General features: G+C 37.1%; 2 protein-coding genes across 2 annotated transcripts in view; one reads left to right on the top strand and one right to left on the bottom strand.

Moving 5' to 3' along the window:
• Positions 1 to 1,703: 1,703 nt before the first annotated feature.
• Positions 1,704 to 7,647, top strand: serpina10a (serpin peptidase inhibitor, clade A (alpha-1 antiproteinase, antitrypsin), member 10a). The gene is made up of 5 exons (XM_067417459.1): positions 1,704 to 1,874; positions 3,431 to 3,998; positions 4,183 to 4,456; positions 4,656 to 4,803; positions 5,491 to 7,647. Exons 2-5 carry the CDS (start codon positions 3,437 to 3,439, stop codon positions 5,677 to 5,679), a joined length of 1,173 nt encoding a protein of 390 aa, XP_067273560.1. The 5' UTR covers positions 1,704 to 1,874; positions 3,431 to 3,436; the 3' UTR covers positions 5,680 to 7,647.
• Positions 7,643 to 25,678, bottom strand: part of ppp4r4 (protein phosphatase 4, regulatory subunit 4) — a 104,601-nt gene continuing 86,565 nt past the window's right edge. Inside the window, exons 8-28 of the mRNA XM_067417448.1 lie at positions 25,459 to 25,532; positions 25,237 to 25,343; positions 24,732 to 24,839; positions 24,163 to 24,284; positions 23,539 to 23,661; positions 23,296 to 23,459; positions 17,639 to 17,758; positions 17,447 to 17,524; positions 16,312 to 16,395; positions 11,992 to 12,174; positions 11,800 to 11,905; positions 11,559 to 11,706; positions 10,446 to 10,587; positions 10,034 to 10,072; positions 9,869 to 9,940; positions 9,609 to 9,672; positions 9,426 to 9,506; positions 8,711 to 8,801; positions 8,503 to 8,564; positions 8,256 to 8,412; positions 7,643 to 8,154 (exon numbers count right to left, since the gene is read on the bottom strand). Coding sequence (XP_067273549.1) covers positions 8,109 to 8,154; positions 8,256 to 8,412; positions 8,503 to 8,564; positions 8,711 to 8,801; positions 9,426 to 9,506; positions 9,609 to 9,672; positions 9,869 to 9,940; positions 10,034 to 10,072; positions 10,446 to 10,587; positions 11,559 to 11,706; positions 11,800 to 11,905; positions 11,992 to 12,174; positions 16,312 to 16,395; positions 17,447 to 17,524; positions 17,639 to 17,758; positions 23,296 to 23,459; positions 23,539 to 23,661; positions 24,163 to 24,284; positions 24,732 to 24,839; positions 25,237 to 25,343; positions 25,459 to 25,532 — 2,171 coding nt within the window. The 3' untranslated portion in view covers positions 7,643 to 8,108. The remainder of the gene's footprint in view (positions 8,155 to 8,255; positions 8,413 to 8,502; positions 8,565 to 8,710; positions 8,802 to 9,425; positions 9,507 to 9,608; positions 9,673 to 9,868; positions 9,941 to 10,033; positions 10,073 to 10,445; positions 10,588 to 11,558; positions 11,707 to 11,799; positions 11,906 to 11,991; positions 12,175 to 16,311; positions 16,396 to 17,446; positions 17,525 to 17,638; positions 17,759 to 23,295; positions 23,460 to 23,538; positions 23,662 to 24,162; positions 24,285 to 24,731; positions 24,840 to 25,236; positions 25,344 to 25,458; positions 25,533 to 25,678) is intronic.

The raw sequence follows: 25,678 nt of genomic DNA, 5'->3' as shown, positions 1-25,678 counted from the left end.
GTGACAAAGGCGTGCCTCTAAAAAGGCTGGACCATCCTTGAAGGACCATCATTTGACCTGGCATCTTCAATATGTAATTTAAGCCTTGTAGAGGTAGACGGTAGGTAAGTATTTTTTCTCTGATTAAGAACATTTTTCAAGTGTCTGTACTCTATTAGTGTTTTTCAAAAAAAAAAAAAATTTTTTACTTCACAACATTCCAAAGCATATATGGGTACTTCTTACTGCACTGATATTGTATATAATTGAATACATTTTTTTATTTATTTGCCTAACAGCAGGTAAAAATAAATATAGCCTAATAATAATAATAATAATAATAATAATAATAATAACAATAATAATAATAATTCGACATTATGCTTTGGAATGTAGGGAAGTAGGTTGCCCAAAGAAAAGCACTGATACAGAAAGCCTACTTGAGTAGAAATTAAAATACTTCACTATCCGCCTCTGGAGCTTTGCCATTAGATTTATTTTATTTTTTTCTGTATTTATCAGCATGTAGCCTATTAAAAACACTTCCTATGTAATTCAGCTCAGATCAGAATACATTTGAGAAAAGAAAAAAAAAAATGTGACAATGCCTATCCACTGCATTACAAGTTTTGTTCCTGTTACGGTCGGTAAGCCCTTCAAAGCAAGCCAAAGGATGCTTAACTTTCGGGCACAAAAGTAGCCTATGCGCCCAACCAAATCCCCTGAACTAAAGAGATTGCACTGCATTTGTACGCATCCGATTAACAGTATCCAAATGCTAGCCTTCTGCTGAAGTGACTATACATAACTTGACGATGCGTTTAGTTCTACAATGTAAATTACACATACCCAAGGCAAAACGCGACTTTTGAAGCAGTTGTTTTGAATTTTGAAAACGTACGTTTTAATCAGGTAACTAAGGCAATTTGGCAATGTGATATACTTATAAGTTGTAGCACAAAACGTGAAAGTAAGTAACAGTTAGGTATTATTTTTATTTTACTGTCTGGCATTTATGGAACAAGCGGGGAATTTGTTTTCCGGGTTCTGACGTCATACCTGCGCCACTTGCATGTTACTTTTCTCAGCGCTGGTAACGTAAACAGGATGGACCAATCACAGTAATTTCTGAATACAAGACAATTTCATTTACACATTTGTGCAGGGGTAGATTTCCATTCATTGGTCAGATTTAAATACTTGAAATTAATATATTTACTTTTATGTATAATGCCTAAAGTAAAACAAAAATTCCAGAATGCAGACAACAAACGTCAATGCAGCCAGTCATTTTTCCTTTTTGTTTATTTGAGAACTTTTTACATAATGTCCTGTGAGTCATAAAGTTGCTAAACAAGTTAAATGGTGAAACTGCTAAAACATAGTGATGGATATTACGCCAGTGACATCTTGTGGTAGGCCTCCGTGTCCTGTGAACGCCATAACGATTTTATATAATATTTTATATATCAAATTGGATTGTATTCATATTACTGGAATACGTTCGTTAATATAAGTAGTGTGTAGCCTACATTATGTATTATAATATCAATGTTACCATTCCGTTGTCAAATAGATAGATAAAAGGACACATTGCAAAAATGCATTTTACTGGCTAGGAAATAAATTATACAAAATAACATTATTATAATTTTTGGTATGTTATGCTCGTGCGATGAATGCGAGACATGCGTAAACTACGTACATAATCAAGAATGTGCAATGGGCGGATGTTACGTAATCTCCGTAACGTTTGTTATTGATGGCGACATCATGTGAGCAGTTAGTTTAGTCGATTTAATAACAGCGTTTGCACTGCAGTGAATACTTTTAAAACAGATCGGTCTGTAGTCATTTAAAAAGGATATTAGTTACTGACGTCGAATCAGACATTTGTAAGTATTTTGGCCTCCACCATATTTTGCCATTTTTCTACATAATTCTTTATTATTGCATCTCTTCACAATCAAATGCACCTGAATTCGAACGTTTGAATTATTTAACATTTCTATTGTGCTTATTAACGTCGAAGTTGCTGTATGTTAACGCAGTTTGTATGCGATATATAACCTTTAAATTAACTGCGCTGTAAACAACGCACTAGCTTGTAATATTCTTTATAACCCAATTTAAAAGGTGCTGTTTTGTTTAACGTTAGCTGTTTTTTGGCCGTGATGAGAATGACAAGTGAGATTACAGATTACTCTTCTACAATTATTAGATAAAGGTGTACATGTTTGGTAGCCTTTAAAAGTAAGCTAACGTTATCTGCTGTTTATTCTGCAAACAGCAAAAACGAAAATGCCATGTCATTGAGACATTAAAATAACAGATCAATTGCAAATTGTTTTGTTAGTTCACAACCTGTTCAAAGTTCAAAATCATGCTTAACAAAACAATCAGCTGTGTGTTTTCCATTCTGGGCTCATTTATTACTTTTTTGTTATTAATCATATTGTATCTTAGCCATTTAAAACCTACAGTTTAATAATCAACGTGATCAGAACATTGAAAAAAACAACTGATGTACACAACTGGATTGCACTGTTTTGGCCCCCAAAATTAAAACTACAGAGCTCTGATCATAAAAAATTATTTACATATCTTACTGAGACATATTCTTGGGAGATATAAAAGTGACAATAGATGTTTGCATTTTATGTTTATTTTATTTGTAGTTATATTGTTATAAATGTCCAATTGGTACATTACAAGCTATCAGAATTTTATCAACTTTTTGGCCAAAAAAATTAGGATGCATGACATATCGGCAGATATATGTTGTTTTAATGTTATGGTTATCGGCCCAAGAAAATTTGTCTGATATAATTAAGTCAATAAATAATGGATTATTTCCTTCAGTTGAGACACTTCAGAAGCTCTCAGTTCGCCAAGATAGTTTTAAATTGCTTGAAATATAATTAAAATCACTTCAAAAAAGGAAAATATAGTTAAGAGCAACATGTGAAGCGAAAGTCTGTCAAATCTAAATAAAATTATGAGAACATCATAATTGTGTGCTTGGGAAATGGATTTTAATCGTGAGACTTTTGTGTTTGTAATCAGGCTGTTTTATCGGCCCATAGATTGGTTATTGGACTTAAATGTAAAGAAATTTTGGTTATCTTATCAACCAAAATCTTCATATCGGTACATCCCTAATAAATAAAAAAATCTGCACCAAATTGCACATTTTTGCTCAGTTTGGGCCTTTTAATAACTTCCATATTCTTACTCTATTATACTAAATGAGCCATAAAAGCCTGATTTATCAAATATGATACAAAAAAAAAATATACTGGATGGAAACCTAAATTATTTCTAAAGATTCAATAAACGTTTCCATAAAAATAAAATAAAAAGTTTAATTTACAGGGTTAATTGTATGAGACCTACATAATGTAGTTCTTTTTGGTTCATTATGATAAATAAAATGCCTGTTTTTCACCAGAGCATCATGAAGGACATCTTCTCCCTGTTGGTCAGAGCAGCTCTCCTGGCTGTGTCAGTTCTTGGGCAAACCACAGATGTTGAAGAGCTTGCCCGAATGAATGCTGACTTTGCTACCCGGCTTTATAGCAAGATTGCCAGCTCAAATGATGACAATGTCGCTGTTTCAACCCTCGGGGCTACCTTAGCTTTAGCCACATTAGCAGCCGGGGCTGGTGGGGCTGCTCGCACCGAGCTGCTACAGGGTATAGGTGTGGCCTCCTTGGAGAAAGAAGGAGAGCCGGAAAGAATTCAGACCCTTCTCCAGCAGCTGAGGGAGACGACTGCTCAAATCCAGGCCACTGGCCTCTTCATGAAGCAGGACGTCAAGGCAGAGGACAGCTTCAGCAACCAGGTTAAGCGGTTTTATGGTGCAGATGTTCAAAATGTGAATTATGCCAATGCACAGCTGGCAAAAGGGAGTATCAATGATTATGTAAGAAGCAAAACAGGGGACAAAGTCAAAGACGTGGTGGAGAATGTAGATCCTCAAAGCATGGTGATGTTAATCAGTGCAACGTTTTTCACAGGTAAGTGGAAAACAAATGATTAATTGCATAATTTATAGTTTATATTAAAATTCCAAGTACTTACAATGCACAGTGCAATCAGCTAGTTGCATTTGACTGCTGAATGTCTATTTAACTAGAGAGCAGTACAATAAGCTTTGAAAAAAAAGTGACTGTGAAAAGATATCCTCTTGATATTTAACAGGTTTTTGGCTGCAACCCTTCAACATTACCTTCACCCAAGAGGAACGTTTCTATGTGAACAAGTATACCATTGTACAAGTGCCCATGATGCTCCATTCAGGAAAATACTACCTGGCCTATGATCCCACATTAAAGGTTGGCATTGTAAAACTGCCCTGTGAGGATGGCATTGCCATGCTTGTCCTTCTTCCAGATGAAGATGTGGACTACACCTATATTGACGAATCCATGACTGGTGAAGTGTTCCGCGGATGGGTTGCAAAGCTGAAAAAGACGTGAGTCATGTAATCAGTCTCTCACATTTTTGCAAATCAATGTGTTTTTTGTTTTTTTAAATGACTCAAATTTCTATCAAACTCATGCTGAGCAGCCAAAGTCAGCAATCATATGACATGCTCAACAGTTTATAGAAACAGCAATTTCAAGTCACATTTATTTTGGTTTCTAAAGGATCGATTTTATTTCTCTCCTCAGGAAACTGGAGATTCAGTTGCCCAGGTTTTCACTGAAGCAGTCCAACTCACTAAGTACGAGCCTGCCCAGTCTGGGCATTAAAGAGATATTTGGGAGTACAGCCGATCTCTCTGGAATCAGCAGCGAAGAAGGCCTGAAACTGTCAGAGGTGAGAGAACTTTCTAACTGTACAAGGAAACAGTTGAAGAATTTCCCATGTCAGTTCGTTTTTCATGAAACCATGATTTAGTTTTGACATCATCAGGAGGGTGGATGATGTGTGTGCATACATATACTGTACACTCCTGCTCAAAAAGTTTGGGGTTAGTAAGATTCGAAGATCGAAAATACAGTAAAAAACAGTAATATTGAGAAATATTTACAATTTAATATAACTTTTCTATTGTTTTTTTTAAATGTAATTGATTTCTGTTAAGGCAAAGCTCAATTTTCAAATGCTATCACTGCAGTCTTCATGGTCACATTGTGCCTCCTTGCTGAAATTATAAATTCCTTTTTCAAAAAAATAAAATGAATCAAAAAATCTTATTGGCCCCAAACTTTTAAAATGTTATTACATTATAAAACAAGATTCTTTGACATTTATGTAGTTGTATAATTTAATATAATTATTTAAATGATTCTTGTTTATTTCTATTGTGCATATCAATTATATGGAATGGTAGTAAAAGCTTTCAGTAGCTTCTTTGGGGTTTCCCCTTTTTACACACAATAACCTGTCTGTAACTATTGTTAATTTTGTCTTTAAAATGATGATGTGTGTGAAATAAATTCTTCAAACTCAGTAAGATAAGTGATATACCAGCATGCATTGACCAATGCCGCTTGATTCCAGGTGGTACAGAAGGTCACCATGGAAGTGGATGAGACCGGAGGCTCAGTGGCCGATGCCACCATCAATCTCTTTACGACCGCTCTTCCTCCCAGGCTTACTGTTAACCGACCCTTCATTTTCGTCGTTTACCACGAGGCCACAAAATCCATCCTCTACATAGGACGTGTTGTCAACCCAACTAAGAACTAAATATGTATCAAGAAACTACCAGTGAACATGATTTCACCAAGTGCATGCTCCTGGATTAACATCTTTGTTGATTCTGGAACAACATTCCAATCAACCAAACAGATTTGAGGGACAAGTTTAGAGTTTGTCAAGTTTAGGCTTTGGCCGGCTACACACTGGCTGCGTGGCGTGAGTATGACGTTTCTGTTGCGTGCCAGCTAAGTGATGTCTTCTATGTTTTAGCACATCAGAAACTCGTCGCTGCTGCTAGGTGACATTCAGGGAAGGCCTATATTGACAGCAAAATAGGTTACAGAACAATTGATTCTGTTTTGACAAGTGCAATATTTTAAACTACAACTCCGGTGAAAAATTAACCTAGGGGTAATTAACACATGATTACCGAGTAGATCATTCTCTGGGATGCGTTTTCATGAAAATCGAATGTAAAAAGTTTTATCTCTAAAAACAGTTTAGCTTATAACGCTTGTCTATGGGGCACAGAGTAAGTAAAATGAGATCGCTAGTTAATACCACTAACAAGGCTCAAAATAGCCTCACACTAACCCGCTAGCATAATGAGGGTCCCTACATGCTAACCGAAGCATTGAGAACTTTCTAAGTGTACAAACAGTTTAATAAGAAGATACTTTATAAAAAGACAGATTGCATTTACAGACAGTAGCCATCTTGGAAAACAGTCCCGACGAGTTGAGCCACGAACGCTGTGCGAAGTGAGCTGGTCGATAGGAATTAAGTTTGTGAAATCTTATTACATGACATTTTTATTTTTATTTATATATTTTCTCTGTTGCGTTCAGTGCTTTCTTCCGGAAACAACGGACCATATGAGATTCCAAGTCATAGTTCATCACTTAGCACAGCGTTCGTGGCTCGACTCGTCGGGACTGTTTTCCAAGATGGCTGCTGTCTGTAAACGCTTAATGGACTGTCTTTATAAAGTATCTTCTTATTATGCTCCTATTATGCTACTGTGTTAGTGTGAGGCTTTTAGCCTTGTTAGTGGTATTAACTAGCAATTTAATTTCACTACCCTGTGCCCCATAGACTAGCGTTATAAGCTAAACTGTTTTTAGAGATAAAACTCTTTACATTAGATTTTCTTGAAAATGCATTCCAGAGAACGGTCTACATGCTAACCATGTGTTAATTACCCCTAGGTTCATTTTTCACCAGAGTTGTCCTTGAAAATCGATAATTACTATTATTCTTTTAAATTACAATTAGGCCTATATTTGCATTTATGTCAACCTAGAGACTTTCAAACATTAAAATGTAATCTATTAATATGTATTTGTGTCAAAATCACATATAAATATGTTTTCCTATTCTATTTTGCCTGGAAATGTTTCAAACACGTGCGTCGTGTAAAAATAAAATTAAAATAAATTCTAGCATGCACGCATTTTCGGCACGGTTCGAGCCGCACCTGAGACGCACTTTCCAAGGCAGGCATTGTTCAAGCTCTAACCTGTTAACGTGGGAGCCGAAATAAAAACGGACAAGCCACGCAGCTGAAACGCTCATGCCACACATGGAATGTTGTTCCAGGATCAACAAAATATGTCTTACCTGGCAAATATCACGTTGACCAGAAACTACCAATGGTGTACTAACAGTTAGACACTAGACTGTATTAAATCCTCACCATTTGTAATGCTTGAATAACCAATTTAGAATTTACTGTAAAATTCCAATGTGTAATATAACAGTGTTTTTGATGTTTTAAAAATAAATATCAATATAACATAGACACAATACAATGTCTGCTAAGAAAATAACTGTAAATGTATAGTGTTTTTTTCAATGGTTGATTTAGAAGATTTATTGATGGTGTGATGGAGTGTTAACCCATACAGTATAATGCTACATGTGACAAGTAACTTCTGGAGATATTATTGTCAGTATCAGCTCAGTATTCGTATTAGCACTGTTCAAATGCAACTCATTAAAGCACGTCATATTCAACATGAATTTTATTCATTGGGTACTAAGATGTTGGCGTTAATCAATCAGGTGCTGGGCAGCACCAGGCACAATCTCATTGGTGGGATGGGATGGAGAGTTCCAAAACTCTTCAATCATAAAAATACATAGTGCTTCTTTTTCTCTTAGCCACTTCAAAAATATAAAACAGAGAATTTGCAAAGCATGCTATAATACAAGAAACAAAATAATGAGGCAGTAAATTAAATACATTCAATTACTCCTCAACTCTCTGTTTTTTTTCACGTTATGAAGTATGGTGTGAGTTTCTGTGTGAAATAAGGCAGAGATGGATCAATGCAGACCTTAATTGATGCCCCAGCACATCTAAGCCGTTTCTGGTATAGAAGAGAATGGACACATCAAAATGGAGGGACACTGCTGCTGCTGCAGAATGAAAAGTCTTATAGAAAGGGGCTTTAAGTCAGAAGGCAAAGTGGTAATCACTCTCTCCCAGACTGCATTCCAAATGAATTCGACTTCCGCTGTCTGTCAGACAGGAAGAGAAGAACAACATCGCATTAGCTGAATCATTCCAGTTAATAATCATAAAATATTGATAAACACAAGTCTATTCAGGAAAGACGTACACAGAGAGCTTCCTAGACTGTGTGTCTTTATTCCCGTTACTCCGGTGATCCACAGAGCTGCTCGTGTTGCTGCGGATCAGGACGGGCATGGAGGAGGATGATGGGGTGGAGGAGATTGAAGAAGCAACATTGAAGTGGTGCGGTCGAAGGTTGTCGTCTGGAAAACAAACGAGAACAGGTAAATGGCAGAAATTTGAAGACGAGGATCATTAAAGGTCTTTAAAAACAATTAAATTATATTAGGTACCATTTAATGGTAGCATAGGACTCTTTCCTGATCCAGGGCAACTTCCTGAATCCTTCACTTTTCTAAAGAGAAAATAGTGAATATATAATGTGATTTGTTCAGCAATGAAACTACTAGTGATGGGTCATGGCAAATTCATGATCAAATTTCAAAAACGTAGAACTCAACTGGTCTAACATTAAAAACACAAAATGAATATGTTACGTACAAAGATTTGTCTGGGTTTGTCATCTTGGCTGTTGTAGGATGGCCGCTGAGGGAACGACTGCGAGCTAGTTTGGCCCTCCGCATCTCCTTGCCTGAAAACATTATTGATGTTATCTGTCTTGGGGAAAATAAGTACATTCTAAATCTGAAACTTTCAGGAAATGTTTACTTTTTAATGTATTGTTAAATAAAATAAAATCTAAAATCAAATAAATAATTATTGCAGTAGTTTCCCTGCATGTTCCTATACACTAGCGTTCAAAAGTTTGGGGACGGTAAGATTATTTGATTATTTATTACATGTTTTTGAAGGAAGTCTCATGTTCACCAAGGCTGCTTTTATTTGATCAGGGATAGAGTAAAAACATGTACTATTGTCTTGTATTAATATTTTTTTATTTAATTTATTTCTTTATTGACAAAGCTGAATTTTCAGAAGCCATTACTCCAGTCTTCAGGGTTACATCTTTCAAAAATTATGTTGATATGCTGATTTGACGCTCAAGAAACATTTCCAATCAATGTTTAAAAACTATTTTTTTCAGGATTCTTTGATTAATAGATAGTTAAAAAGAACAGCATTTATTTGTTTACTGTAACTTTAATGCATAATTTCTGAACAGATTATTATTTTCTTTTTTTTAAATCTTATGGACCCCAGACTTTAAAAAAAAACTGTGTATATGATAAAACAATTTATTTTTATAACTGCTAACCAGTAGAAGTGGATGATGTTGCTCCTGATGAAGATGCTGACATTCCTTTACTACCAGACAGGCCTGACTTGCTTTCTCGTTCTGCATTATAAACCAAAAAGTGAGCATTCATAGATTTACATTAGTATGCTAGAAAAACATCCGATGTTTAAAAGAGAAGGTGCAGGAATGAACGTCACTCACGTTTCTTCTCAGACTGTTTATCTCCAGTTAGTTTTGCCTCACTCTGCTGTCTTTCTAGCAGTTCCTATGTGTTACAAAATCACAAACACAGTAGCAACAATTAACATCATCGTCTTTATTCTGACCTCAGTTAAATATACTTGATTGCATATTTACATGAGCTTTTCAGGCCTGATCAGTCAAGAGTTAAAACTGACAAAACCATACTGAAGAAACCATAACTAGCATAACTTGTCTTTATAAAAGGGTAAATCTCTCACCATTTCAAGTAAAAGATTCTCTTCCTTCTCCTTTTTTTGGTCCAAGAGCTCTCTTTCATGCCTTTTATGATACTATAAATACGAAGACACTAGTGTTCAAAGAAAGAAGACTGCTGTGGTATATAAAAAATGCTAACTTAATGGAAAGTCACAGATCATTCATACCGGCTCTGTAATGTCCATTTTGTCCAACTCCAGAACTGTCTAAAAAAACAATAATACAGTTAAAAAAAAATATCATTACATCTAATTAATGAAATTATATTTAATATATTAAAAATCCTCACAAAAGACTAAAGTTGCAGTCACATTTACTGTTATTCGGTAAATATCCGTGGGTTGAATCCTGTCATTTCACTCAGAATCCACACAATCTAAAATTTTGCACAAGTGCAAAAGATTTTGCGATGGATTCCAGTTGATCAAAAGAATTTGCCATGTTGACCAACAGAAAGCTGCTTGGTTTGAAAGTGATTTCTCAGTAAGCTGTGCTTCATGTCACTACACTATTGACAATAGACCTTTATTGCCCATTCAATTTTGCAGAAAATTTGCACCTTAGTAATGAAAGCCTCACCTTACGCAAAGTTACCACTACATCTTTATCCTTCTCACGGCACAACAATTTCCGCACACAGAACTCCAGCTGCTGAAGTAGATGTTTGTCTGTTGGTCTGATGGTGGATCTCAGTTTGGGTAACATATAACAGAGTTTGTACCTGCCAGAATGTTTTTTTGTTGTTGAATAAAACAAACAAGTAGTAGTAATTTAAAACATTAAGTTAAGCCATTAAGTTCACACTTGTAGTTCGGTTAGTTTGGTTCATTTGGTCCGGACCAAAAAACAAAAACAAAACATATAGTCCTGGTCCGCTTAGCGTTCACACTGGCATTTTTAACAGCGAAGTTAAGTTACCGAACCAAAGGCATAGGGAGACGGTCACAACCTGATTGGTCGGCTTATATGGCGGAGGAGCTTGCTTACTGAACATTCAAAACAACGCTGTGTGCTGGATTAAATGCAATAATTTAATGCATGTACATATGGCATTATTTTTACCAGCTGAGAACTCATAAAGAGCTCATAAAATGTTCAAAACATTCATAACAGCACCAGGATTTCCTCCGTTGTATGCAGAAAAGAGACAGATGACTCTGATTCTAAAGAGACGGCAGTTCTGTTGTCTCAAATGGGCAACACAGGTCCTTTGATGAGAAGAACCAGGTATGCTTTTCGTGCGTTTTTTCTAGCATTTTCGAAACATGCTCGTAGGACCAAATATTGATTAGGCACCTCCTCGTTGCTCTACGTTTGCACTCTAACGTACGTTATTCATTTTGGATACACTGATCTTTCCGCGTCGTCATATCAGCTGACTATGCGTCACATCCTGTGACATTGCGTCCGGTTTTTGGTTTGTTTGTCTTTGGTCGGTGTTGCGTTCATATATTAATCGAACCGCACCAGAGTTCTTTCGAAGCGGACCGAGACCCATCTTTTTAGTGGTCTCGGCCTGCTTACTTGGTGCGCACCAAGGTTCGGATGGCAGCGTTCACATATGTTCAAATGAACCGCACATAAACGAGCAATTTCATTTTAATCAAACCAAACATGACAAGTGTGAACGCACCCTAAATATCCATGGCTCAGTAAAACAGGACGCAATAACAGATAAAGAGAGCTGTTCACCTGACATTGGCGACGGGGTCACTGACCAACTCGAGCGCTGGAATAAGGAAATGTTTGCAAAAATACGACTTGGAGAAGAGGTCTATTGTAATCTCACACAGGTCCAGATAGCGAAGCCTGTTCCAGTAGCTTCTACCTTGGGCAAGCTCTTCAGATCAGAAGAAAAAAAAACAGTCCTGACCAACTACAATTACTGAATTTCATTCACAAAAATAAGCAGATCTTGACTTTTTTTTCTTACCTTGCTTTATTTTGCTGATTATCTCTTGCCGCTGTTCCTGTTTACGGTTATAGCGCAAGAACACACACAATGTCCTGACAGCTTCTCGCTGGACTGGCAGAACATTCTAGAACAGCGTAAACAGAAGAACGGATGAAACACAAGTACAATTGACAGGATATACAGGCAGGAGTGTGCAGATAAGAAGTTTACAGTCGTAGTGATGATGTTGAACATTCTCTGCAAGAAGCGGAAGTAGATCTGGTCTCCAGAGATGACACGGGGCAGACAGGAGTAGCACTGCAGGAGTTTCTCATGACCCCGCCAGTGCAGCGAGGATGCCGCTTTCTGTTCCGCCGCCACCAAAGCAGGCACCAAGTCTGGTATGTTCACCTGCTGTAAGGGCGAGAGTGAGAAAAAAAACCACAGTTCAAATGTTTGGGGTCAGTAAGATCTTTTTTTTTTTTTATCAGTTATAAAGCATCACAGTTTCTACAAAAACATTACACAGAACAACTATTTTCGACATTGATAATAGTAAGTGATGTTACTTAAGCACCAAATCAGCATAAAGGAGCGTGTGACACTGAAGACTGGAGTAATGTCAGCTTTGCCATCACAAAAATAGTATAATTTTTTAAGGTATTGGCAAGTATCGTCTCGCTGGCTATGAGAATCGATTTCCTATCGTATCGTGATGAACTGTGATTTACACCCCTAAATACACACTGATCAAGCATAACATTATGTCCACCTTCCTAATATTGTGTCGGTCCCCCCTTTTGCTGCCAAAAAACAGCCCTGACCTGTCAAGGCATGGAATCACTCCACTAGACCCCTGAAGTGTGCTGTAGCATCTGGCACCAAGATGTTAGCAGCAGATCCTTTAAGTCCTGTAAGTTGTGACATGGGGCCTCCATGGATCGGACTTGATTGTTCAGCACATCCCACAGATGCTTGTTTGGATTGAGATCTGGGGAATTTGGAGGCCAAGTCAACACCTCAAAAACTTCTTGTTTTGCTCTATTCCTGAACCATTTTTGCTTTGCGGCTGGATGAATTATCCTTCTGAAAGAGGCCACAGCCACCAGGGAATGGTCTGCAACAATACTAGGTAGGTAGTACGTGTCAGAGGAACATACACATGGATGGCAGGACCCAAGGTTTCCGAGCAGAACATTGCCCAAAGCATCACACTGCTTCCGCCGGCTTGCCTTCTTCCCATAGTGCATCCTGGTGCCATGTGTTCCCCAGGTAAGCAACGCACACACGTACCCGGCCATCCACGTGATGTAAAGGAAAACGTGATTCATCAGACCAGGCCACCTTCTTCCATTGCTCCGTGGTCCAGTTCTGATGCTCACGTGCCGTTGGCGCTTTCGGCAGTGGATCAGCATGAGCACCCTGTCTGGTCTGCGGCTATGCAGCCCTATGCACAACAAACTGCAATGCACTTTCTATCAGAACCAGCATTAACTTCTTGAGTAATTTGAGCTACAGTAGCTTGTCTGTTTGATTGGACCACACGGGCCAGCCACGTGCATCAAAGAGCCTTGGCTGCCCATGACCCTGTCTCCGGTTCACCACTATTCCTTCCTTGAATTACTTTTGATCGATACTGAACACTGCAGACCTGGAACACCCCACAAGAGCTGCAGTTTTGGAGATGCTCTGACCTTAGCCATCTCAATTTGGCCCTTGTCAAACTCGTTCAAATCCTTACACTTGCCCTTTTTTCCTGCTTCTAACATATCACCTTTGAGGACAAAATGTTCACTTGCTGCCTAATATATCCCACCCACTAACAGGTACTGTGATGAAGAGGTAATCAGTGTTATTCACTTCACCTGTCAGTGGTCATGATGTTATGCTTGATAGTGTATATTAAAGTAGAAAAGAGCTATTCTCCATTGTAATAATATTTCACAATATTACAGGATTAATCAGGGATGTTTTTACTGTATTTCTAATCTAATAAATGCAGCCTTGGTGAACATAATAGACTTAATTAAAAAATCTTTAACAGTAGTTCAAAACAAAGGGTTGGAGCTTTATATCAGTTATCTTATATCGGCATTAAAATGTGTTTCATGAGTAATGATTAATTTTAAGACATGCCATAGCAGCCCACGCTCCCTGTAATTATTGACGAGACGTTGGAAAAAAAGAGTGAGGGAAAGCAAGAGAAAGAGAGGTAGAATGAATAGGGTAAGAGAGAACAAAAAGACTTTCACAAATCCCTGAATAATTTTAGTTTGACTGCAGATGTTTGTTGAAGTCGAATGAACCTAAAATCAGTGGTACACTGATTGTGTGTGTTAATCATGATTTGCATTTACTTTAAAAAAGAATAATATTTAACATAGTTATAAGAATTATTTATTTCTTAGTTTAGTTTAGTCAAGCCAAATCAAGTCTTTTTTTATTTAGTATTTTGTTTAGTGATGGGAAACCAAGGCTTTTTGAAGCGTTTAAGGCTTTCATCAAATTGTGTTGAAAAATGGTTCATTACTCTAAGCTTTTAACACAATGCTCATTCGTGACATCTGGTGGTCAGACTTGTTTTCTCCACCATATCTAACAAATCATCACCAAGCAGAGGATATAAGATTTGAAAAAGCATACAACCAAACAAAGCTTTAGAAGTCTGGGATATACAAGAGTGGAATCAATCTGGGATCAATACAGTTCTATCAAGTGGATTTTTGAAGGGGGAAATTTACTTGCCCAACCAGACAAGCTGATTAAAACGCAATAACAAAAAAATAACTAGCGAATCACCAAAATGCAAGAATGATTCTGCATCCATTTAGTGTAAGTATTGATTGATAGTGGATATGATGTATAAATGAACTGACGGTAACAAGGTTGCACTGTTGACACTTGTGCAGCCTCTCGAGAAGAAATTGAAAGAAATGAGAGAACTCTCACAGAGAAACTGCGGTAAACATTCAAAAGATTCAAACGTTTTTATATTTATAACATATGATACAGTTAAACAACATCACACAATGTTTAGTGTGATGTTTACCTGAATACACTGATTTCATGATTTTATAGTCCCCAGTTTTGATTTTGGGTGCGCTGTTTAACCCTTTATGTTCTGTTTGGGGTCTCTGAGACCACAGCTATGATTAAACATGATTAAATGCATTTCCCTTTTATGCATCAAGTAGGGTCGCGAAGCATCAATTTTTTCAAACCAGCTGTCCCAAACTTCTAATAATGCATGATGTTCAAAGCTTCAAATCATCAATCACGTGGTATTATCATATGTTACAAAAATTGGTACAATGTGTGATACAATAGTGCTTTGAAAGCTGCGTCAAAGCATCAGAGCCTCTTTATCAACCGTCAATCAATACCTAATTTTGTTCATGCTTGGATTTAATAAAACTGCACTTGGGTTCTCACTATACTCGCCTCCGGTGGAATTAGGCCCCCCGTTTACACTAGTGTGCTTTCGTTTTAAAGAGATACTTCACCGCTTTTTCATATTAAACTACCTGAAACATCTTCCCTCACATCTCCCCCTCCTGAACGCTTCTAACTTGATCTCTGTTTGGTACCTATAATGAATGAACTGGGCTTAGTGGGTTAAGCTAAATGCTATCAGATCATCACCGCGCGTCAGAGCGATTAAGTGCACGCACTGAGATGAGAGAGGTATGTATCAACTCATTTTAGTTAAGGGAATAACACAGTTTAATATGAAAAAGCGGTGAAGTACCCCTTTAAAACTCATAACTTTTGATACAGTTTACGCCCACCGTCTACACTATTTACACGTCTAACGTATACACGTTTTCGAACCTCGGGACTTATTTGAGTTTGAAAACTCTGCGGTTGCGTTTCAGTGTAAACGGACCAAAATGAAAAATGACGCCATGTCTACCCACATTACGCTACCTGAACACGACAATAACAAACCAGGGCTGCATTTCCCAAAAGCATCGTAAGCTGATTGTAGAGACCATTGGTGGCTATAGTTACAATGCTTTTGGGAAACGCAGCCCAGAGCCGTCTCTCTCAATGGCTCTATAACATACCAGCCTCGACAACCGTGTAAACAATAACACAGAGATGGAACTGCAAACTGCCTTGCTGACTTTGTTGTCCTTTTAGCAGCCGTTGTGCAGTTAAACACTGTATTTTATAATGCTGCAGCTGTCTACATGTACAAGAGGCAACTGTTGTGCACGCACGCCCAGCGTGCATGAACAGTCATGTTACATGCGTTTTCGGTCATGTAGTGTGGATGGAGATCATTAAATGAAAATGCACTAAACAGGGCCTTAGTTGGACAGGAAGTGAATTGTATGAGAGAGGGAGATGGGATAAGGAAAAGACCATGAGCCAGGACTGGAACTCAGGTCACACGAAGTGCAACATGTAGGCTCCGCTATAACTTAACATTATGTTTAACTACATTTTTAATTGATTTACTAATGCTAGGACCATAAATATTGCTGGTCAAGTTATAAATCTAACAGCATAGAAAGCATAGAAATGTAAAGTACATTTAGCTGGTACCTTGCTTTCAGGTCCTGCTCCCTCCCCTCTGGAAGTGGCCAGCTCTAAAGTCTCCTGAAGATTGTTCAACAGCGCATCCAGAACCTGCAGATTCAAAAGCATTGAGGAAATGCTGAAAGTCCTTTAGATCAACAAAATCATCAGATGTTTGAAACACATTTCTAGCAACCCAAGGAAGCCATTTTAAAATTACAGATGAGCTGGTGTGAGATCACTGACAATAATAGATAGTCTATAATGCTTGGTTTCCATCACCATTAATCAGGAAAATCACTACTGTATGTCTGATGGTTCAGGGAGCTTTGCAGCATAGTAGATGCTAATGCAGTGTGTGACTAACACCGCTCAGAAAATCATGACAGAATAAACAATACCACACTCCTAGGCTCAGCTAGGGAGGTGCAATGCATTCATTCATCCTACACAGTAGCATGCAACCTCCGCAAAAGGCTCACGCACTTGTGCAAGCGCCCCCAAACAAACACACACGTAGGCATTGTATGTCTGGCGCATTTCATGAATATTTTGTAGTCTGGTATTAAAAGAGATGTATGTAAATTTTGACACTGAAATCGTTTTCAAATATCAAATAATTCAAATGAGCAAAATCAAAACATTGCTCTATTTGTTTAAGCAGTCAATGGCATGACCATTTGCACATAGGGGGAAGTGTTTGGGAAACCTATAATTATTTTTGAAATTCCATTTCGTGCTGCTAGTGGTGCAGATATTACACACTTCACCTTTAAGGTCTACAAATGGTTCATTTTTGTTAATACGTTAGACAGATGAAACCAAATAATCTGCTTCACACACTCCAGAAGGGCATTTCTTTTCGAACTAATGGGCATCCAAATAAAGAGGTTACATAAGCATGGTTGGCCTTGCGAGAAGGAGGTTTTGAATGGTCAGATGGCTATTTGTATGTGAACTCAGCACTAAGTAGGCTAGAGAAACGCTCTGAATGAGAAAAAGCTCTTGAGAAAGATTGAATCTTGCCGTGAAGAAAGTTGCCACATCTTGCACAGCACAGTGTGCCAAGCAATTGACTGTGCTGACTGAAGCCATCACAGACAGCTGAAAGCTTTTTTAATAAACAAACACACACACACACAAACCTTTTTCTAGGACTCACCTCTAATGAATCATCCTGCAGCAAAGTGATTAGCTCTTTGTGTACGTAATGCACATTTGGGCCCAGCAATTTGACCACCTAATGTAGGGGAATTAGAGAAGATGGTACAGTGCATTGTGAAAAGAGGCATTGCTGCCTGTCAAAATGTGAGTCTCTTTGTGTACCATGACAAAAATGAGATAACATTTGTACCTCGTGGAAACCACCAGCTGCCGTCCTTCGTACTGAAATCTCAGGATCATGACAAAGACTTGAGAAGGTACGATATAATTCAGACAGGAAATGGTTTGGATCTGCAAATAACACTATGGCCTGCAAATAAATACAGAGAAGAAATCTAAAAAAAAATTCCAGTCACACAACAGTAGGCTCATGAATTATTCAAGATAGTAACCTTAAAAGCTAACGTTCAAAAGTTTGAGGTCATTATGATTTTTTTTTTTTAAAAGAAGCAAACTTTTATTCAGCAAAGATGCAATAAAAGTGACATATATTGTTTAAAAAAATAAACTTTTTTAACTTACTGTTTATCAAAAAATTCTGGAAAAAAATCAAGGTTTACACAAAAAATGAAGCAGAACAACTAAAATTGACAATAATAAGAAATGTTTCTCAAGTACCATCTAATCATTCCAATATGAGAATGAATAGAAAGTGACTGAATGTGATTCATCTTTATTTTAAAATATATATTCAAATAGAAAACACTGTCTTAACTTTTATTAATTCAATATTTTACAGTACTACTGAATTTTTGATCAAATAAATACATCTTTGGTAAAATAAAATATGTATATATATATATTAGGGTCGGGACTTTAACACGTTAATTAAGATTAATTAATTACGTGACTTTAACGCGTTAATTAATTACGCAAAAAAAAAAAAAAAAAAATGTTTTAACCACACTTATTTTTGCACCGCGGAACGTTTTTCAATGAATGAGTTTCGACGGACCGATTATACTGGAATACCAACTAGCGCTCCGGAGTCACGACAACAACAAACCATTAGTGAACATGAACTAAGAAGCTGATGAGACTGCTGTACTTGGCCGTGATGGGAAATTTTGTTTTAAAAAACGAAAGAATGGAAGCGTCGTCAAGAGCATGGTTGTGTGCAAGCTATACAACAAGAAATTTGCGTATCACCGCAGCACATCGAGCCTCAAATATCACAAAAATGCTTTTGCTAAACTTAATGGCAAACATTGCACTGCTGGACTGAAATAAATAAACTATATTTTGTTGATTAAGCTTATATATTCAGTCATTATTCAATGGTATACTAAAAATACATGTGAAAAATTACTTCTCATTGTTCTCAGGTCAAATATTTATATGCAATTAAAATGCGATTAATTTCGATTCATTAATTACAAAGCCTCTAATTAATTAGATTAATTTTTTTAATCGAGTCCAGGCCCTAATATATATATATATATATATATATATATATATATATATATATATATATATATATATATATATATATATATATATATATATATATATAAATCTAACCAAACCCTAACTTTGGAACAATAGTGTAGTTCAGACAAAAATAAAAATTACTGGCCATTGTTTCAACCTGGGGCAGTCAAATGACAAAATAGAAGCACCATAAAAGTATTGTAGAAAGTCATACAAGGGAAACAAAATAACATTTAATTTGCCATTCAATAAAAATCTTAAAATTCAGTGCATTCCTGAAAGTTAATGATAGAAGTAGCTATGCATGATGATTGGTGACCAAATTGTTCTTTTGAGTTGAATTCAAAAATCAAAGATCCAGTTACAGCCCACTGGAAGGAAACATTATCAGTGAATAACTTATACATAATATAGATTGAATAATTTTATGACATTTTTATCATGCTTTTGTGTCCTTCTTAAGCGGGTAAATGAAGATATAATTAATTTTTTGAGTGAACTGGTCCTTTAATGATAACCACTCTGAATGAGCATGAGTATGATCTGTATGACTGTATGAGTCATTTAAAATGAGTTTCATAGACATAACTTTCAGTCACCTTCATCTCAGACTGCAAACATATTCTGAGTGACTGCTGCTATATATAAAACAACACTAACAACAAAGGAGCACTTCAGACGTTGATGATGGAGCAGTCAGAGGTCTAATTTTCTCAAATGAGCTATTCCAGAAGTCTTCGCCTCCACTGACAGAAGTTAAAAATAAATGGATTGTGCCTGAAAACATTGGTTTGTCAAAAGGCTTTCAAATCATTAAAATATTCTGAAAACTTTTTTTTAAAAATTAAGTGTCCTTAGAACTTTTAAAAAGCATTCATGAAGTCCTACAACACACTGCAGGACATATTCTGGACTGAATGTTTGAAGGATTAAATACACACTGCACAACTCCTTGGTCTTTCAAAGAAAGTATTCTGAATTATGCTTAAATGCTGGATGAAGCTGACCTTTTATTGGACTATCTACAGCAGGTATGTTATATTAATAATGATGCAAAAATCAGATTGGTGTGATTTAAATGCCTACATGACATTTTAAAAATACAATGTACAGTATTGCTTTAGTCTGACTGAAATCTAACATTTAACCTCCTTAGACCCAGGGGAAAAAGTTATTTGAATTTAGATTTTTTTCATGTCATTACATTGTTTGTTACATAAGAATTATTATTATTATTACTTTAATATCACCGGCCACGCCCCATTCCATGTCCCTCAGCCTCGCTGCTTGCCACAATTATATTTTATTAATATGTTATGCTTTGTATACATAAGTGGACATGACACCAGGATTAGGAGTTGTTTAACAAATAAAATTACATGTATATGCAAATACAATGGGATTTTTTTTTTTTTCCCCAATCAAATTTTAGGTTCTAAACTTTGGTTTAAGATGAATGTCAACTATGTAGTTAGTTGTATAAATAATACATATAACATAATGAGTTTATATACCATTATACTTTCTTTATAGCCTAGAAATCTATACGCAATCTGCCACGAGTGTAGACTAGCAACTCTCAATACACTTCTGAGCTGTAAAAACCAAACTCTGGGCAGGCCAATCACATCGTATATAGAGTCGGTGGGCGGGGCTTAACATAATGACGGCAGAGTTGCACTTGCTACTAGTAAACACAGAAGCTGGCGAACAGCAGTCTTTTGAATCGGCTTTGACCACGACTCTGGAAGACTTGGAGGTAAAGGGATACTCCACCGCTTTTTCATTTTTCACAAATAATAAAAAAGAACAAAATGGCTTACAACAGCTATGCTGACGACACTCAGATCTACTTAGCACCTAATCACCTAATGACTATAGCCCCATTGACTCGCTGTGCAAATGCATTGATGAAGTTAACAACGGAATGTGCCAAAACTATCTTCAGTTAAACAAAGACAAAACTGAAATCACTACATTTGGAGACAAAGATGAAATTCTCAAGGTGAACGCATATCTTGAGGCTAAAGGTCTCATAACAAAAAATCAAGTCAGGAATCTTGGTGTGATTTTGGAGTCAGACCTGAGTTTCAATAGTCATGTCAAAGCATTAACTAAATCACCATACTACCATCACCAGAAGGGTTGACTATTGTAATGGCCTTCTCATCGGCCTTCCCAAAAAGACCATTAGACAGCTGCAGCTCATACAGAACGCTGCTGCCAGGATTGTGAGCAGAACCAGAAAATATGACCATATCACACCAGTCCTCAGGTCTTTACACTGGCTTCCAGTTACATTCATAATAGATTTTAAAGTTCTATTACTTTTTAATAAATCACTCAATGACCTAGGACCTCAATACATTGCAGATATGCTGATTAAATACAAACCCAACAGATCACTCAGATCAGCAGGATCAAGTCAGTTAGAAAAACCAAGAGTTCACTCAAAGCAAGGAGAGTCTGCTTTTAGCTATTATGCCAGCTGCAGTTGGAACCAGCTTCATGAACAGATCAGATTGTTGATAGTGCTAATCTAGACTCAAGAAACACTCAGTTTCAGTCAATCTCATGTCAATCTTGAGTACCTATAGAGTTGTATTGCATCCTTCATATCTCAGAAAAGTCTTTAGTTTTATTATATTTATAAAAGAAAGATAGGCTGTACCGAGTCTTTCCGGAAAAAAACGAGCGGCTGGAGGCATATCGTGTAGGAGGAGCTAAAGAATGACGAGCGCACAGCTATTGCATTGAGAGCTTCTGAAAACTGACATCGTCATGCATGGAAAAGAAAACGTTACCCTAAATAAACCATGGCTATCAATCAGATTCAACTAATACATATATGATCCAGAGTCAGATCCGGAGGCTGAAATAAATTGAACAGGAGAAACAGCAAGAGCAGGACGTCCGTCTCTGTGTGTACTGTATTTAGTGGCCTGTCAACATTTTCGTTTGTTTACCCCGTGGTTTATAATGATATGATTTGGTTTATGGACTATTGTATGTGACTAAACCTTAGCAGTAGCAAGCAAAACGGGTTTGCACGTCAGATGGTGTATAAAAAAACCCCCAATGGATTTGAGTAGTGGATTTGAATGAAGAAGCATGCTTTGTGTGAACATCCTCTAGGTTTATGTTTGGGTGGTTTTACAATAAACAAACTGACACCTATATTGGTCAGCTAAACAAATATATTTAAACACACACCATAGATCGCATGCTCCATTGATAAATTAACTATATATGATCGTGTTGTTTACTGATGTTTACTTACATCAACAGCATATGCTGATAGCCAACAGCATAGACATTTGAAGCAGTTTTACTCACCGCCTGCTTCCAAAGCACGACAGTGAACCTTTATCGCTTGGACCGCTCCGTCAAAAACACTTCTTTGGTAACATTGTTGATTTTGTGAAGTCCTGACAGCAGTGACCGTGGAGATCAACTTTTGCGACACGACTGAAGCGTGATGTTGTGGCGCTTCTCGTCATTTCTGCGTTCAAATCGGTTCAAAGGCAGCGCTGCCTTCCCGGAATGTTATGCGGATGCGTTAAAGTCATTTGATGTCACCCATAGGAATAAAGTGGAGCGCGGCGCGACAAAGTGTTGTACGGAGAAGTGGATCTGCAGCTTGAGAGCAGTGTTTATGGGCATGCATTTGCTCTCTCGCTCTGGTCACGGCCACACGCGCGCGCACCCTTCCGGAGGAAGAGCCGTACGGTCCATACAAGGACATTCCGACCCGTTGACGTCAAGCGGATCCATGCTCGAAAAAAACTCTCCGAAACTTGTGAGAAACCAGAAGGAGTATTTTTTGACACATTAGGATGGGAATCCAAATTTTTAACAGTGTAAAAAGCTCAGAATGTGTTTGAGAAAGAAATGAAGGAGAGGTGTTCTAATTAAGACGGTACATGTATGTAGGCTGTAAACTGAAGGATGTTTTATTTTTATACCACTATTTATATATATATATATATATATATATATATATATATATATATATATATATATATATATATATATATATACCACTATTGTGGATTTGACCCTTTTATTTTATTATTATTATTATTTTAAATATCTTTACAACTGTTTTAACTAGGCTTGTTTTTAATGTTTTATTCGTACACATAGTTACCACTATTTTAATTAATTTCTATGTAAAGCACTTTGAATTGCCATTGGGTATGTAATGTGCTATACAAATAAACTTGCCTTGCCTTACAATATAATGTCCTTGTACATGGACAGTGGCACCCAAGAGGTTAAAGTGCATACTTGGTGTAATGTTTTAAAAGCACCACATAGCAACAGTGTTTACACTCTAGAAATGGCTCTTGAACACATTTCACCTTTAAAGACTTCAGACTTAAACAGTTATGGATGTAAGGCAGGTAAACTCACAGGAAAGTTGTAGGCACAATTCCTGCGCACTAGTGCGTATTTGTTCTCAAGCTCCAGCGGATAAGGCTGGCTCTCACAATGCCCATTTTCATGCTGCAGTCCCAGACAGCACAGCTTCTTATAAAACTCCAGAAACCAGAGGTGTTGCTCATCAGTAAAAGATTCTGTTAAAAAAAGGTACAAAATCCATGACTGTAATCCTAAAATATTTTAGAAAGACGTAAAAAGAAAACTTGCACTGACCTGAGAGCCCATGACAAAGCTTTCCATACTGGAAAGACAAGGAGGCCAGCACTGCCTCATCCCCTTTGAAGCATTTTTCACAGAATGCCTTCACCAAGGGAAATATGACACAAGTCCTGTCATCTGTGAAAGAGGGTGATAGAAAAGAAGGGAGGGTGAGATGCTGACAGAGAAAGAGTGCGAGACATGTTTCAACACAAAAGAGCCACATGCCAGTATCTGAATCTGAGGTCCCATTCGAAACAAAGTGCTTAAGATACAGAAAATAAAAGGAGCTGTGTCTGGTGATATGAGCAGGTACACAGCATGTGTTTCAAAAAGTACTCTGTGAAACAACAGGAAGTGCTTTTGCTTTCACCAAAGTTTGACACCTCTCTGTTTCTCTGTAATTTAACTGCGTTTCAGATTGTCTGACTTCCACAGCAGAAAAGCTGATATATTCAGTGGTAATAACCTTTAAAGAATGAGCTTCATTTTATTAGTTTAATATATTCAAACAAACAATAATCACCAATAAAGTTATCCACATATGAAGAGCACATTTTTATTTAAATATCAATTAAAGAATTGTCATGATAAAACATAAGAATCAAACTAATTCAAGAGGGGCTGGCAGTGGCTTACCACTGTCAAACATCTCTAAGAGGTTGATGATGGTGTCGAAAGCTGCCAGTCTCACAGTACTGGCTTCGTCTTGGGCCAGCTCAACCAGTTCAGGGAGCACTTCAACCTTAGTGTGATCCAGTCTGGGACAGAGCAAATACAGATATCGTATCATATCATCTGATAGTGTTCATTTTGATAAAAACAAACACATAAATGTTTTTCGGAGATGTTATTTCTATCAGAAGATATTAGTGAAGCTTGCACAAACCTTAGACTTCTCGCTCAACTTTATTTTAACAACAGAAGTGCTAAAGTTTAAGCATCAGTCTGGCACAATGTGAAAGACTTGCATCCCTAGGTTTAAATGTCAGTGATGTCTCACATTTAGAAGAAGCAGCAAAAACAATAAAGTTGTTTATAAATTGGAAAGGAAATCAAGAATTTTTCTAACTAACTGTAGGTAAAATCTACTGCGTTCTTCTGCATAGTGTTCTATCTAAACCATACCAGATTGATAGATCATCGTCTAAATAGTAAGCCATTTAGATTCAAATAATGAAATGTCTCTGTGCTTTATATCTTTTTACCCAATTCCCCTGGTGATGTTCTCCAGCTGGCGACACATGCAGGCGCGCACCTCATACTCTACGTCCTGGCATAATGACCTGATCAATGGCAAAAGGTCCTTCTTCACTCTGCAGAGAGAAGCCACGGTAGACATTTTAAAGGAATAGTTTACCCAAAAATGAAAACTGTCATCATTTACTCACCCTCAAGTTGTTCCAAACCTGTATAAATTTCTTTGGAAGAATGTTTGTAACCAAGCAGATCTCGGCCCCCATTGACTACCATAGTAGGTTAGTCAATGGGGGCAGTTTTGGAACAACCTGAGGGTAAGTAAATGATGACAGAATTTGCATTTTTGGGTGAACTATCCCTTTAAGTCAGAAAACAAGCAACAAAGTGTATTTCAACTTTAGTGTCATTTCAAGTTTACTTAAAGAAGAAAATTATTCTATATTTTGAGTTTCATGAACCAGTTTGCTCCTATCTTATTTGATTGGTCAGTGGTGTTTCAAATGTAGAACTCACATTGATGACTCAAACTTGCCAACAACTTTTCCTAAAATGCGACAGCTGGCCAGACGTGCTGGGACAGACTGGGAGAGCTGATGTTTCGACAGTAGAGGACTCAAAATCTGTCCAAACAAACAAACAAAGCAAACTTCATTTTAATTCACACTTACAGCTGTTTCCTAAGACATATCCCATAGGTTTAGAAATGATAGGCAAGAGAAATGCAGTTGTCAATACCTCTTGCCTGATAGTTTCCTTTGGTAAAGCATCGATTGCTGACAGCAATGTCTCCAACCAAGCATTGCTGACCACTATTAAAAAAAAAGGTTTTTAAAAAAAAGTGTCCATGATGTTCAGAAATTAGCATATTCCAAATACCATTCAAAAGTTTGGGGTAGGTAAGAATTTTTTCAGGGTTTAACTAACTTGACAAAAATTTTCTCACCAAGGTTGCACT

This window comes from Pseudorasbora parva, chromosome 15 (assembly GCF_024679245.1).
Source record: "Pseudorasbora parva isolate DD20220531a chromosome 15, ASM2467924v1, whole genome shotgun sequence".
Taxonomy (NCBI): Eukaryota; Metazoa; Chordata; class Actinopteri; order Cypriniformes; family Gobionidae; genus Pseudorasbora; species Pseudorasbora parva.
This window is presented reverse-complemented; position numbering and strand designations above follow the sequence as displayed.